Source organism: Fringilla coelebs, assembly GCF_963513975.1.
Source record: "Fringilla coelebs genome assembly, chromosome: 1".
In the NCBI taxonomy this organism is placed as follows: Eukaryota; Metazoa; Chordata; class Aves; order Passeriformes; family Fringillidae; genus Fringilla; species Fringilla coelebs.
In genome coordinates, this window is record NC_140028.1 from 120,777,996 (window position 1) to 120,791,362 (window position 13,367).

General features: G+C 38.4%; 1 protein-coding gene across 3 annotated transcripts in view; it reads left to right on the top strand.

Moving 5' to 3' along the window:
* OSBPL3 (oxysterol binding protein like 3) overlaps window positions 1-13,137 on the top strand; it is an 81,642-nt gene extending 68,505 nt beyond the window's left edge. For 2 of the 3 annotated variants that reach the window (XM_084205548.1, XM_084205546.1), the window contains exons 17-24: window positions 242-379; window positions 3,120-3,183; window positions 6,169-6,247; window positions 8,281-8,425; window positions 9,722-9,866; window positions 10,540-10,666; window positions 11,208-11,330; window positions 12,531-13,137. In XM_084205548.1, the coding sequence (XP_084061674.1) occupies window positions 242-379; window positions 3,120-3,183; window positions 6,169-6,247; window positions 8,281-8,425; window positions 9,722-9,866; window positions 10,540-10,666; window positions 11,208-11,330; window positions 12,531-12,627 (918 nt within the window). In that variant the 3' untranslated portion in view covers window positions 12,628-13,137. The remainder of the gene's footprint in view (window positions 1-241; window positions 380-3,119; window positions 3,184-6,168; window positions 6,248-8,280; window positions 8,426-9,721; window positions 9,867-10,539; window positions 10,667-11,207; window positions 11,331-12,530) is intronic. The other variant, XM_084205547.1, reaches the window with a different exon arrangement.
* Window positions 13,138-13,367: the final 230 nt, after the last annotated feature.

Consider the following 13,367-nt stretch of genomic DNA (forward strand, 5'->3'; position numbering starts at 1 on the left):
CTGTTTTCAGTTGATGAAATTTGCAGTATCTGACCCTAACAATTCTATCCCTGACCTATTGAATGACTCTGAAAATTGAATAATCCTCTAATGTGTGAACTAGGGCTTATCTTGCAGGAGGCGTGCACGTTTGTAGCCTGCAAATGAAGGGAAAAATACAGAATCAGGATCAAGCTTGCTTTTATTTGTTTTGTGTCTGTTGTAAATTAATTAATCTGAGTCCCAAATATGTACTTCCCAGGTGTACATAGCTGCCTTTGCAGTCTCTGCCTATGCATCCAGTTACTACAGAGCTGGAAGTAAGCCATTTAATCCTGTGCTTGGAGAAACCTATGAATGTATCCGTGAAGATAAGGGTTTCCAGTTCTTTGCAGAACAGGTATTGTATGCAGCAACCCTTAGAATTGCTACTCGATACACTGCTGAATTCTAAATGTGTGGTTGGAATTCTCTAGAATTACTGGCAAAATACAAGATTATTCTACATTGTCTGAGCCCAGCAACACCCAAGGGACTTTGCTGAATTGTAAACAAAGGGAATTGTTTTTTGAGGAAAGTCTGCTAAGTCTGTTGTGGAACATCACAACCTGCAGCTGACACTGGAGGAGCAAAGGCTGGCAGGCTGCCTGCTCCAGTAACAAGATAACTTGGTTAAGTAGAGTGCAATTCCCCATGCTGAAATCTGATCAGAACTGCAACAAAAGTTTACATTCTTGTCACTTTCTTTTGTGTGTGATCATTAAAAATACTGTATCTTCAGCGGTTTAATGTCTTCTTCTATAAAAAATGGATCCCTCCTGTAAGTCAATCAACCACAAGTATTTCCAATGACTCTTTCTGCTTCCTGTCCAAATACTTAGAAGGATAAGCCTTGAGAATTTGCAACCAGAGCAGAGTAGGCGAAGGATGTCTGCATCATGGTCTGAGTGTTTATGAAGATAATTCCCCAGTAGGAGAATAATTATTAAGTATGGGTGAAAAACACTAAATTTAAACCAGCCAAGCTACCAAAATTGTTAAGCTTGAAGCGTATGTTAAAAAGAGATAAAACTCAAATACCTGGCGCCTGGTAGCAAAGTAACAATGACTGAAAGCTGTCTCATTCTGTCTAGACATAACAAAAAAATACAAAAAGTGCAAGTGGGCAAAGGTGTGCAACCTAGAAATTTGATCAGAGAAAGACTTCTAAGAGGCTTCCTTTAGGAAATGAAAAGTGCTTTTGACCACCTGTGAAGGTAGCATTTTGCACATTGTTTTAGAATTGACAAAAAGGAATGTTATGTGATCTTTCCTTAGTCTCAGGAAATGTCACAGGCAAGAGTGAAAATAAGGAGGGGGAAAAAAACCCAACAGAAAATAGTACAGTCAAAGCAAGAATCAAATTTAGAGTTCATGTATCTGGTTCATCACTGTGCTACTTCAGTACTAAAATGATGTGTACAGAGTACTGCAAGTACCAACACAGCATCAAATTTGAGTAATAAAGTGGTGAATAAAAGTTAGTACTGTGTTTGAAGTTACACTGAATTAAAGGAAGATATTTTCACTTGAATATTGGGTAAACCAGTACAAAGGCTAGTTTTTATAAGGAAGAATTTTACTACATGAGCGGGCTTGTGCTATGAACAGCTGTTGTTCTAATATGAGAAATAAGTGAAGTGAGTTTAGAGTGGTAAAGTTACTGTAAGAATATGGGGTGGAGAAATATTAGGAACAGAGGGCAGTATAGGAAGAAAGAAATTTAATGCATCTTGCTTGCAAGCATTAAATATTTCCCTTTACATCAGAACAGTGACTTATTGCTTGCCACCAGCATTTTGATGCTTACTCCAGATACCTTGTTAATGCAGGCAGAATGTAATTAATGGGAATATCTCACAGAAGATACAAAAGTAACAAAGATTCTGTTTTATCCCTAGAGGGAGTTTCGAATAACTCCTGTTAGCACCATGACCTTACTCTGGAATTATAAGAGTTTAAGTGAGAACTAAGTTTAACCCATGTATTATAGTGACATCTGGGGTTAATCTGGGTACAGTATGTAAGAGAGAGAGAGAGATAGAGTGTTGCTCTTGCTGAATTAGGCCATAGCTGAAAGTAATTAGTACTCTTTTTTTTTTTTTTTAACCAAGTAGAGGATGTTCAATAAATAACTGCATGGCTGTGGGAAAAAGTGCTTAGTTAGAGATTTGTGAAATGAGTAATAAAAAAAACAAAGGAAAAGTTGACTTACTTTTTTGAGTTGATTTTTCATAGTGCAAAATAGCAATTTGACTTGAAAATAAAGTTGCCCAAGGAACAGCAGGCATAACACATCTTAAGAGCTGGTCCTGGTCAGTTGTTAGTTGTGTTCACCCAGAAGGGATAATTCAGGTTGAGGAGGAGTGGCAGTGGCTGCTTTCACTTTGTGCTTTTTTAATTTACTGTTGCATTTTAATAGTCTGAACTGTTTATTTGCTCACAGTCCCTGCTTTGCTAGTTTGGTGGTTGCCCTAATTTCTGCACGTGGTGTTGCCCAAAGCTGATGAAATGCAGTGCATGTGGTTAGAGTTTCACCTCAAAACACCTGGGGTGTCACTGCTGCAGTGGTAGGGATTGCTGGATGGAATTTCCTGGCTTGATTTCTTCACCCCTGGCCCACTTAGAGATGCTGATCACTATCTCCTCCCTCATACTCAGGGTTTTGTGGTTATTCACTGTACAGAAGCTTTTGGCCCTTTGTTGTGTTTTTGTTTTTTTGAAAATTTTTGTCTGTGCACTCAAGAAATAGCAAAGTGTGGTTTTGTTAATCTGTTAAGAGGTCCTAAGGGTAAATTTAATAATCACTTTAGAGACAATGTACAAAGTATATTGCTAGATTTTCACTGGAACAAAATCTCAGGCCTTTTAAAATAATTGTTTGCCATTTCTTTCAAGGTTTCTTGGGTCTGAGAACCTTTATTAATCTCACTGCCTCCCCCTTCAGGACACAACTGCAAAGTGAAAACTAATGTTCAAATTGTAAATGCCATATGGGAATGAAGGAGAAAACAAAACAAAAGAAGCCAAACCAAAATGACTGTTCAAGTGTTCATATGTTAATGTTTTTTCCCCCCTCTCTTTTCATGTCTTGCTATTAGGTCAGTCACCACCCACCTATTTCTGCCTGCCATGCTGAATCTGTGAATTTTGCTTTTTGGCAAGGTAACTCTTCAGTCTATCATTTACTTTTACAGTGTTCATAATGTTTTCATTATATGTCTAACACAAAGTATCCAGAAATTAGGAAAAGTTGAAATTCCCTGCTTAAATTTGTATTAGAATGGTTTTATGAAATCTTAGCCTATCCTTATTTGCACCCTTCTTACTTGGATCTTCTGCTATTATAAAAATTCTCAAGAGATTTTGCTTTGTTTGGATTTTTTTCATGTAACATTAATCAGGTTTGTTTGGGGTTTGTGGGGGGGGATATTGTTCTCTAGTAAAAAAGCTTTTTATAAAACAAACAAGCTTGAAGACAGCATGAAAACACTACAAGTTAAATCCTGAACCTTGGCAAGTCTTGTAAACCTGTTCGGAAAGCAATTTTCAAAAATGAGCATAACAGCAAGGGTAAATACATTTACCTTCTTTTTCTCTGCTGGCATTATTACAGTCTGTAAGATTTTGTGCTATTTGAACACTGGTTTTTGGGTTTTTTTTTCAAAATATGTGTGTTGGAGCTTTGTTTGCTGTGTACTGCTAGTGAAGGTGTCAGCCAGTAACAGTACCTGTGTGATTAGATAATTTTGGAGTGCACACAAAACATAACCATGCCTTTTAACTCACTTTAAATCCTTCACCCAGGGGTTTGTGAAATCACAGTGTGGCCATATTGTAATCTTTTTTTTTTTTTTCCTGATTGGCTCTGCTGACTTGATTATAGTTATTACAGATGGAGCCATACTGAACAGATATTGGAACCCATTAGTCTGGGCTTTATTATTCTGTGTAATTCTTTGCTTTGTAAACAAACACAGGGACACAAGAATCCTTTTGTTCATAGCCCAAAAGCTAAGATGACCAAAAATTTATTCAGTAACTTGAATGCTGTATAAATAAAATCAGATAGCAGCCTGTCTTAATAAAAATAGATGAGACTGACTTGTCTAACAGATTTTGAAAATGGTTATCATTCAAGTATTTTAACATTTCCATTTAGAGAATGAAGATCTTCTAATGAGAGCTGAAGATTAATGTGAGAGTCTGAGATTTGGTCTTGATGAGCACAGGACATTCAATCAGAGTGCAGCAGGCCTTGGGGATTTTTGTTTGCTTTGTTTTTAAATATGGCTGGCTGAGCTTATGGGAGGGCTAGACAGTGATTTTTTTTTCCATTGTAAAGGCAATTTTAAAATGCTGTGACCTGTTGTTATGAGGCTATATTAACTTACATGGAAAGATTAACACCAATTTAATCCTAAAGGCAGGTTGCCAGTCAGTTCAGTTCTTTCTGTGTGCAAAGATCCTTCCACTTACTGTGTCACCTTCTCAGCTCAAAAGGAGGCAGCAACATTGGCAGGGTAGTGCTGTCATCCCACCAGGCACTGATCTTAGTTCATGTGTTCCATCACCAAGAAATCTCCTGATCACATCTAGTGAACTGAAGACTGGGCTCTGACAGGGACCAATAGCTTGGAAATAGCTTTCCATGACTTATGAAGCTGGCTCTGCTTTTGCAGAGGAGTGTCAACACATGAGCAGTGGAAATGAAGGAAGTTTCAGCCATTCCAGCATCTGTGCATGAATTAGTGTGAGCATAGCTTTGAAATAACACTTTGCTTTTTCTCTTCTGTCCTAAAATTATTGCGTGATCCAGTTGCACCCTGGCTCCCAAGATGTTTCCCACATGCTGATCTCTGTGGGACAGCTTTGCCATTTATGTGAGCATAGAATTTGGCACAATCTGGTGATGCATTTTAACTGTCAGGCTTGGTAGGGTGTACCTTTGCCCTTTCTCTTCCATCCCACTGCAGAAGAGAGAAAGCCAGGACGGAATTTGCCTCAACAACATCATACTGGAAGTAGCTTTGGAGCACTTGTGCAGTGTAGGAATCACAACAAAAATTGCTGTCACTGAAGATGCTGACCCAGCACCAGACTTCAAAACCAAAAAACCCAAAAGGTCCTTTTCTCACATGATAAGAAAAGTAACTGCTTTGTGTGCAGAATTCTGCCCTATATCCCATTCTAGCCTTGGCAATGATAGGCAGCCCAGTGTGGCTCCTATCTTGCACATACATACTCAGGAGATACCTGAGTAATTTCTTAGGTGTGGTTTCAGCATCCATCTCACAATCAGTGTAAGAGTTTCCCCCCCAGAATTGCACAGGAAATGGTGTTTTGTTTTCCTTCTGTTAGAACCAGCATCTTTTTGAGACTGGAGTTGAAGTTTCCCCTCTTTTTAGGGTTGGCCAGGGAATGGAGTTCCTAGAGTCTAAAATAGGAAGGTTACTATTCCCCTGAACTCTGAAATTACTATGAAAGTTACTGGCTGATTATCTAGCCCAATTTAACTGTTCGCACATTTTGCCATGCTCCTCTCTGTTTCTTTCTCTTCCAGGTACTTTTGTTCAATAAATTTGGCTAAACTTTCATTGAGTTTTCTTACATTTTTTAGATTTTTGAAGAAAAGGCATGAGACTTGGACATGTCTTTCTGTAATTCAAACAAGATTTCAAAAGACCAGTTAAACTTAGAGAGGGAGTTGGACTAAAAACCTCTGCCATTTTATGCCCTTTGAAACCTTCTTTAGCCTCTTGACTGTGAATTTTCTTGTTATATTTTTGTATTTGAAATTCTGCTTTTGTTTTTTAAAATGTCTGCATTCATTGAATAGCAACTGAATTGCAGGGAAGTATATGCTGCCTATAGCTTATTCAAATTTCTTTATTTTGAAAAAGTTTTTGAGAGGACTGTTAAACACCTGTTACTTTGCTATTTAAATAACCAATATTATGATGAAAATCAAACAAACCAAACAGCAACAACACTAAACCCACCAACACGTATTTGAAGGTCCCAAAACATTATTTGAACACTTCTGTTGCACTTTGTTATTTTGGATTTCTTGAAAATAAAGTAGAGCCCAGAAACAGCATGATTCACCTACCTGTGACTAAACCTGTCATTTTTTACTTCTTGTTCCAGATGTCAGATGGAAAAACAAATTCTGGGGGAAGTCCATGGAGATTGTTCCAGTTGGCACAACACATGTAACTCTTCCAGCGTAAGTGCTGCCCTTGCCACTGCTGTTCCTGCACAGGCACTGATGCTTGCACACACTGCAGCCACGTTCATCCAGAGGACAGTGAGCTCTGCTCTGCCTTTTGGAAGGACTGCTGGCTATGAGTTAACTAAAAGAAAAAAGGGGAGGAAGAAAGAGCCCACCAAACCAAAGCCAGAAGCATAAATCAGACGTACTGACTCTTTGCAAAACAAACAATGAAAAAAACCCCCATGGCTCCCGTATACCTTGAAAAAAGAAAAGTTGGTATTTTCATACTTCAGTTGAATTTCAACCTTAATGCATTTTAAACTCACAGGGAAAAACTACAGGGTAAAGGGAGCTATGAATTCTTTTGCTTGAGTATGGGTTTGGGGGAAGAGGTGGTGGTGTTCCTGTCTATTTTGACTCTATTTGTAGGAACCCAGGCACCATGGGATGTTCTGGGCTGTAGGCAAGGCCAACAACCATCATCACTGCAGAAATAATGACTGTAAGTGATAAGTAGAACCAGTTACATACCTGGTGTTCATTATCCAAGGAAGCAGCCACTGTAGTGAAGTGCTGAGTACAGTTGGTTTCTTTCCTTTTGTTTTTTTTTTAAAAAGATCTGCAGTGTTTCAATGCTGGCTTGTCAGAGTGCCCATTATTGATGAGCAATTAAAATCCCTTAAAATTTGGCCTATATCCATCATGTTTGCAGAACCAGAGGTCTAAAGGTTGAGTATTGTTCCAATTAAATCTGTTTTGCAGTGAGAGAGTACAAAATTAATTAATCTGCCCGCTTGCCATCTGAAAAAAACCCCAAAAAATTCAAGAACCTAGTACTCATCAAATCAAGCATGCCTTTTTTTTTCAAGTGGATAAAATTGTAGTCTAGTAAGATAGTATCCAAAAGGTAATGTATAAACCATGTTCTGTTCATAGCACCTGTCCTAAGCTTTGAAATAAAAGGATGTGAATGAGTGCTCAGAACCAAAAAAATTAATATATTAGGGCCTATGAGGGACTGATGAACTGGGGAGCAATCTGATTAATATGTGATCTCCAGGTGTTGGTTTGTATCCCTGTGTATTTGGTACAGAATTGGTACAAAAAAGGTGCCAAGGCTATAGGGAAAAATTAAGCATTAGTATTAATGTTCATTTTGAAACAAATAGATTTTTTTAGCATTAGGTAAGGGCAGAAAAACAAGATACTGTGGGATAAACTGGCTGCATATCTGTAAGTCTGTACAAACTGTCCTTGTGTGTGCTCTTAGAAAGCAGCAAGTTGAAAGCAAGGGATAAGGGGAGGTAGGGAAAAATTCCAGTAACTTCACAGGATGTATGTGAGACACTTGTTGTGGGGAAACTGGTGCTTTGTAAGTTTATATTTTTCCTTACCAGTAGTGAGTTGGCCATCCATACCCAGAACAAATTTATGTCTTCACATGACTTTCCTTTCCTTGATGCTTTGTAAAGCTGTTTTATAAGAGCATTTCCTTTTTTCATTAAGGGTGAAATGCTGCATTCCCTATTGGTATTTGTTTATCTCTCCCTGTCTGCTGTTTCCCAGTGTGCAACTGCATCTTGAAGTGCCTGGTGAAAACTTTGGCTCTTGCCTAAAACATGCATATTAGGCTCAGCCTTGAGAGCTTGAGCCAAGCTTATTCTCAAGCCAAGTACATGTTCTGGTGGCCCATATCCTTGTCACTGTGTTACAAGCTTGGAATGGGCATCTCAGACTGTAGAAGATACCAGAATGATTACTTCTGGAAACTTAAAATTGATTAGAAGGGAAAATAGATTGAGAGAGAACTGAATTCAAGACCAAAGTATCTAGCAGAAGTGAAAAGGATTTTCTGGGAGGTGGGATTGTTGTCATAGGGTTTGTTTTTGAGAAGGTTTGGAACAAGAAGATGAAGCATTCTAGTTAAAAAAAAAAAAAAGGTTTATTTGGTTTCTCTAACCAAATTGTCTGCAAATGTTCTTCCTCAAGCTTGAGCTCACTTGAACATGGCATGACAATTTTCTTGTGTATATTTTTCCTTACAGTTTTAAAGACCATTTTGCATGGAATAAGGTGACATCCTGCATCCATAACATCTTAAGTGGGCAAAGATGGATTGAACACTATGGAGAGATCATCATAAAAAATCTTAATGATGACACATGCCACTGCAAGCTGACTTTCATAAAGGTAACCACAGCAGTGTTGGCACTGCCTTTTCTTACAGGCACAGCAGTGGGAGGATGCTCTCTGCTGAATCCCAGTACTTCTGCTTACAAGCTGTAATTACCTGTGATTCCTTGAAATCTGTAACTTTGAAGGAACTGCCACTCACTAGAAAAAAAGAGAAACAACAGCTTTCTTGAGTGATTCCACTGGAAATGGACGAGTTATGGGGAAGGGAATATCATGGAAAACCTGCTCTGGGTTTGATAAGAGACATGAGCACAAGGTGGCTACTGACAGTGGTTCACCACATGCCTCCTACTGGCCCACTGGCACGTGCTGTGGTTGCAGTCATTCAGCAGCTGTAAGACCAGTGCTTATGCAGGGTGTTTCTCCTGCTGCTCTTTTCCAGCCCTTTGCAGGAACTCAGAGGAGTTTAAGTAAGATGTTGGGGTGTTACTCAAGGCTTTTGCTTCAGCACAAGTACAATCTATATGACTTCTTCAGGAATTGTCCTTATAAGTGAAATCAAATTCAGGTTTTGGCAATAGATGTACTTTACTACTACTTTGTAGTAAAGGAAAATCAATGAAAATACAAAACAATGCCAAAATTTCTAACCTGATAAATACTTACCTTAACCTGCATTTTCTGTATCTGATTGATGGAGAAAGGATCTGCTGGACATAGAACAGGCCATACAGATACAAGGGAAGTACTTCAGTGTACCTATGCAGCATGGCACGCTCCCCAGCAAGTTTGGACTTTTTAAATTTGTTTTCCTGAATGCTTTGTGCTTTCTAAGAAGCATTAGGATGATTTTTTTTTTCCAAATACTTACTTGAAAGTACTTTAATGTATTTTCAGAGTTGCACTGGATGTTTAAAGTTCAAATATTTAAGACTGAGAGCCTGCAAATCTCACACCTTTGACATTGTAAAGTATTTGAAATGGAGATTAACATAGGAGTTCCTTCTCTTCCTCTTCTGCAAATTTGGGAGACATGTAGATAACCAAGTCAGGAGTCAGGGTCAACTGTCCTTGGGCAAAATTCAGGGTCAGCTGCACTTTACCTCATAGTGCCCCTAAAAAAAGGCAAACGAAATAAATGCAATTCTTAACGTTAGTATTTTAAGAAGCTAACATACTAACAAGTTTGTATTGTAATGGTACTAACAGCAGTTGTTTGCACTTGATAATGTAATGCACACCTAAATGAACAGCTCTCATTGCTCTACAGCCTGATGCTACAGGCATGGCAAAATAGCCTGCACTTGAGCTCTTATGCACCTTCTTTCCCCTCGTTCCTTTTAATTCTAGGCAAAGTATTGGAATCCAAATGCACATGAGATCGAAGGCAGTGTTGTGGATAAATCTGGGAAAGTTGTGCATCGACTCTTTGGGAAGTGGCATGAAAGTTTATACTGTGGGACAACTTCATCTTCAAACTGCATATGGAGAGCAAGTTAGTGATCAGAATGGCTCATGTACACAAACTGAGATCTTCTTGAGTATAAGCTTACTGTTTTAATATCCTTATTAGGCCCCAATTTCTTGTTATTTTTCTGTAGAATATTAGATTTCTGTCAAGCATTTAAAAGCTAGATCAGAAGAATCTATAATTTAAATAATATGAGAACTTAATCCCACGACTTCCTGAATTTTCTCCATTCTCCCTCATTTTCATATTTGGGCATGAAGTGAGTATTGAGGACTCTAGCAGGAAGGGGAAAAAAAAGGAACAAACTCCTACTGCTTGTGCAGAGAAGTGTCATTTATTTCATGTGTTGAACACTGGATGATAGCCCACAAAGCTCAATTCTGTAGTGACAGCGATAGCTGAATTTCTCCCAAGCTTGTGGGGTTTTGTCTACTGTGTTTTGAAAAAACATTATGATAATAGCATGGCCTTCATCACAGTTGTGCTGTGATTCAGCTGAGAGAACAGAAATCTGTCTTGTTGCAGTGCAAATATCAAGGGGGATGTTCTCTTTTGTCACGTTATTAAAAACCTCTTGTTCCCCCTGAATTGACACTGTGGATCAGGCATAAACAAATGACTGGAGGGAGCTTGAAATTTTCTTTCTCAATATAATAGCATTTAATTGGAATTCTGGATGTACTCTTTTCTTCTGTAGATCCAATGCCTAAAGATTATGAACAGTGGTATGGATTTACACAATTTGCACTGGAGTTAAATGAGCTGGACCCACAAACTAGGTCATTACTCCCATCCACTGATACACGTTTTAGGCCAGACCAAAGGTAAGAAGCTTTAACTCTGAAATATTTTCCTGAAATAGCCCTTAATCTTCTATACACTCACTTTACCCTGAACTCAGACTATTTTCTGTGGATAACTGCAGTGTGTTTCTATTTTTACATTAATGTGCATCTGAAACAGACATTGTAATCACTTATTGAGAGATAGTCTAGTTATTATGGAAGTGTATCCTAAAATTGCCTCTTGGCTGCTTCTAGATAACTGCCTTTCCAAAGAAGTTAAAACCTCAGTACTTCAGGTACTGGATGTTGAGCATACAGTATTTGAGTAACTGAAAACTGAGACACTTGAAACTTCTTTCTTCAGTGAAATTTTTACTTTTGCAAATTTCCAGGTAGAAGAATCTAATGTAACTGTGCCTCTGAGTTTATTACAAGAGTTAATTTTCCTTAAGTGCTTTTTTATAGTGCAGTTGTCTGCAGAGGTAGCTGTTTACCTTTCAAACACTGTGAAATACCTGCTGGAAAGATTAGATTCTTCTGGGGGCAGAAGACCGATTGTCTCATATCACTGCTGCTGCAGGTTTCTAGAAGAAGGGAACATTGAAGGGGCTGAAATGCAAAAGCAGAGGATCGAGCAGCTACAGCGAGAACGACGGAAGGTGCTAGAAGAAAACAATCTAGAGCATCAGCCTAGATTTTTCAGGTACTAGATAGCATAATAATTAGCATACATTATCATTAATTGAAATTCTTATTATAGATCTGATTCTAAATTGCCATGTGACAGGCTCCAGTTTTTTCCAGAGTTCTCCTATGTACTTTGGGTTTGTACTTTGGTGATGCAGAATACTCCTGACTTGGTTAAAACTCACAGTTATGTATTAGTTTTTTATTAGTGCATCTCTGATTTTTTTTTTTTTGCCTTGATGGCAATTGATATTTGGTCTACATTTGAATTTGCCTGAATGAATGTAGCACCTCTGATTCTTTGAAGCAAGCTGAAGTAGCTGGATTTAGCTCAATTACCTCTGCTGAAGTTCTGCTGAATTCAGTAGGATTGCCTGGTGTGAAAGTGTGCAGAGTTGGAGCCTTTTGCTTCCAGGGCTATTTTTGAACATGTTTCCCCTATTTTATGGGGAGAGAATTATCATTCTGAGGGCGCTTTATCTCTTCCTGTTGTAAATTAGTTAAACAGGAGACTTGAGGCATGGAAAGACAGAAAGGAATGCTGGTGAGGATGTGGTCTTTTGCCCTCCAGCTTTTTTGTTCTCGTGCAGTGAAAGAGTTGGAGCCAAGAGGAATGTTGTATGGTCCTATTAGCAGATCTGGGATCCTATGTTTTCTGGATATATCTATACTGTACTTCTGAGGAACCCTGGAATGTTTTAAATAGGTGCAAAAGGGAATGGCTTAGACTAGTACATCTCTGACAAGCTGATGAGCTAACTCATCATATGCCAATCACATCTACTAAAGGGAAGCAGGATAAAGGCAAAGTCTAATACTTTGTGCTTGTATATTCACAATGAGAATTGTGAATAAGAATGAGGATTTGAATCCTTACAATGAGGATTTGAAAGCTGAGATTTATCCTATAGATTTAAATGGTGGAATAAAGAATTTCATTATTATATAGCAAAAGTATTAGAGCAGATAGGAGTTAATGCATTTGGCTCTTCAATAGTGAAGTTCTCTGGTGAATAAGAGATTGAGATGCCTCTCCACAGCCCAGTGCAGACACACCCATTCAGCTCTCCAAGCTGTACTGCCTTGTCTGCAGGCTGCAGTGAGCTGCACAGCTCCAGGTTCATGGGCTGGATTTGGTATCAGTGCATGGTGCTACACTGCATCACACAGCATATGGATGGAAAATACAAGCTTACATTTGTTTAATCTTTGATAGGAAATCCAGCGATGACTCCTGGGTGAGCAATGGAACCTACATGGACCTTAGGAAAGAACCTGGTTTTTCCAAACTGGACAATCCTATCCTCTGGTGAAAGAGGAGCTAAGTGAAGATATTCTGTGCTGTATTCTCGGATCTGATTTAAAGGCGTATCTATAAAATATAACTATATATCTATATATACACACACACATACAGAATGTGTGTGATGTGTGCATATGTGCAAATGTGCATATCTCCAGAATCATGCTTAATTTAGAATCTGATAATTCATTTGTTTCCTTTACTCAACAACTGCAGTGATTGTTTGAATGTATAAATATCCTAACTTCCTTTTATAAAATATTTAATAAATAGTACTGAATGTTAACAGATGGAAAAGAGAGGAGCTTTTACACTACTTTTTCAATGTGTAATAATGTCATTTCTGAGTTCAATTATGCCTTACTGAATTGCATTGGAGACAGTAGCATCAGCATCTCCTAGCTGTGCTGAGGAAGAGTGCAAGCCTTAGTAACTCAAACTGTAGGTAGGCTTCCACAGCGCAATGAGAAGTTCAGCTGTCTCTGGGCTGGTATAAATTGCTAAAACAGATTATCAGCTCCTGCTGGAATCTGACTGTGATCTTTTGCTGTCTGCAGGAAAGATTTAAGTAAGCTTTTGTTTCTATTAACTTTCTTCTTAGCTTTATGGAAGAGGTAGTTCCGAGCTTACGTCGGTGGTTCTACTGCCTTATACACAAACACTGTACCCGGTTAAATGTAGTGCTAGAAAGTCAGGAATCGCCAAAATTTTCCACTGGGAAAAATTGTCACTTCAAATTTATAGCCCCCA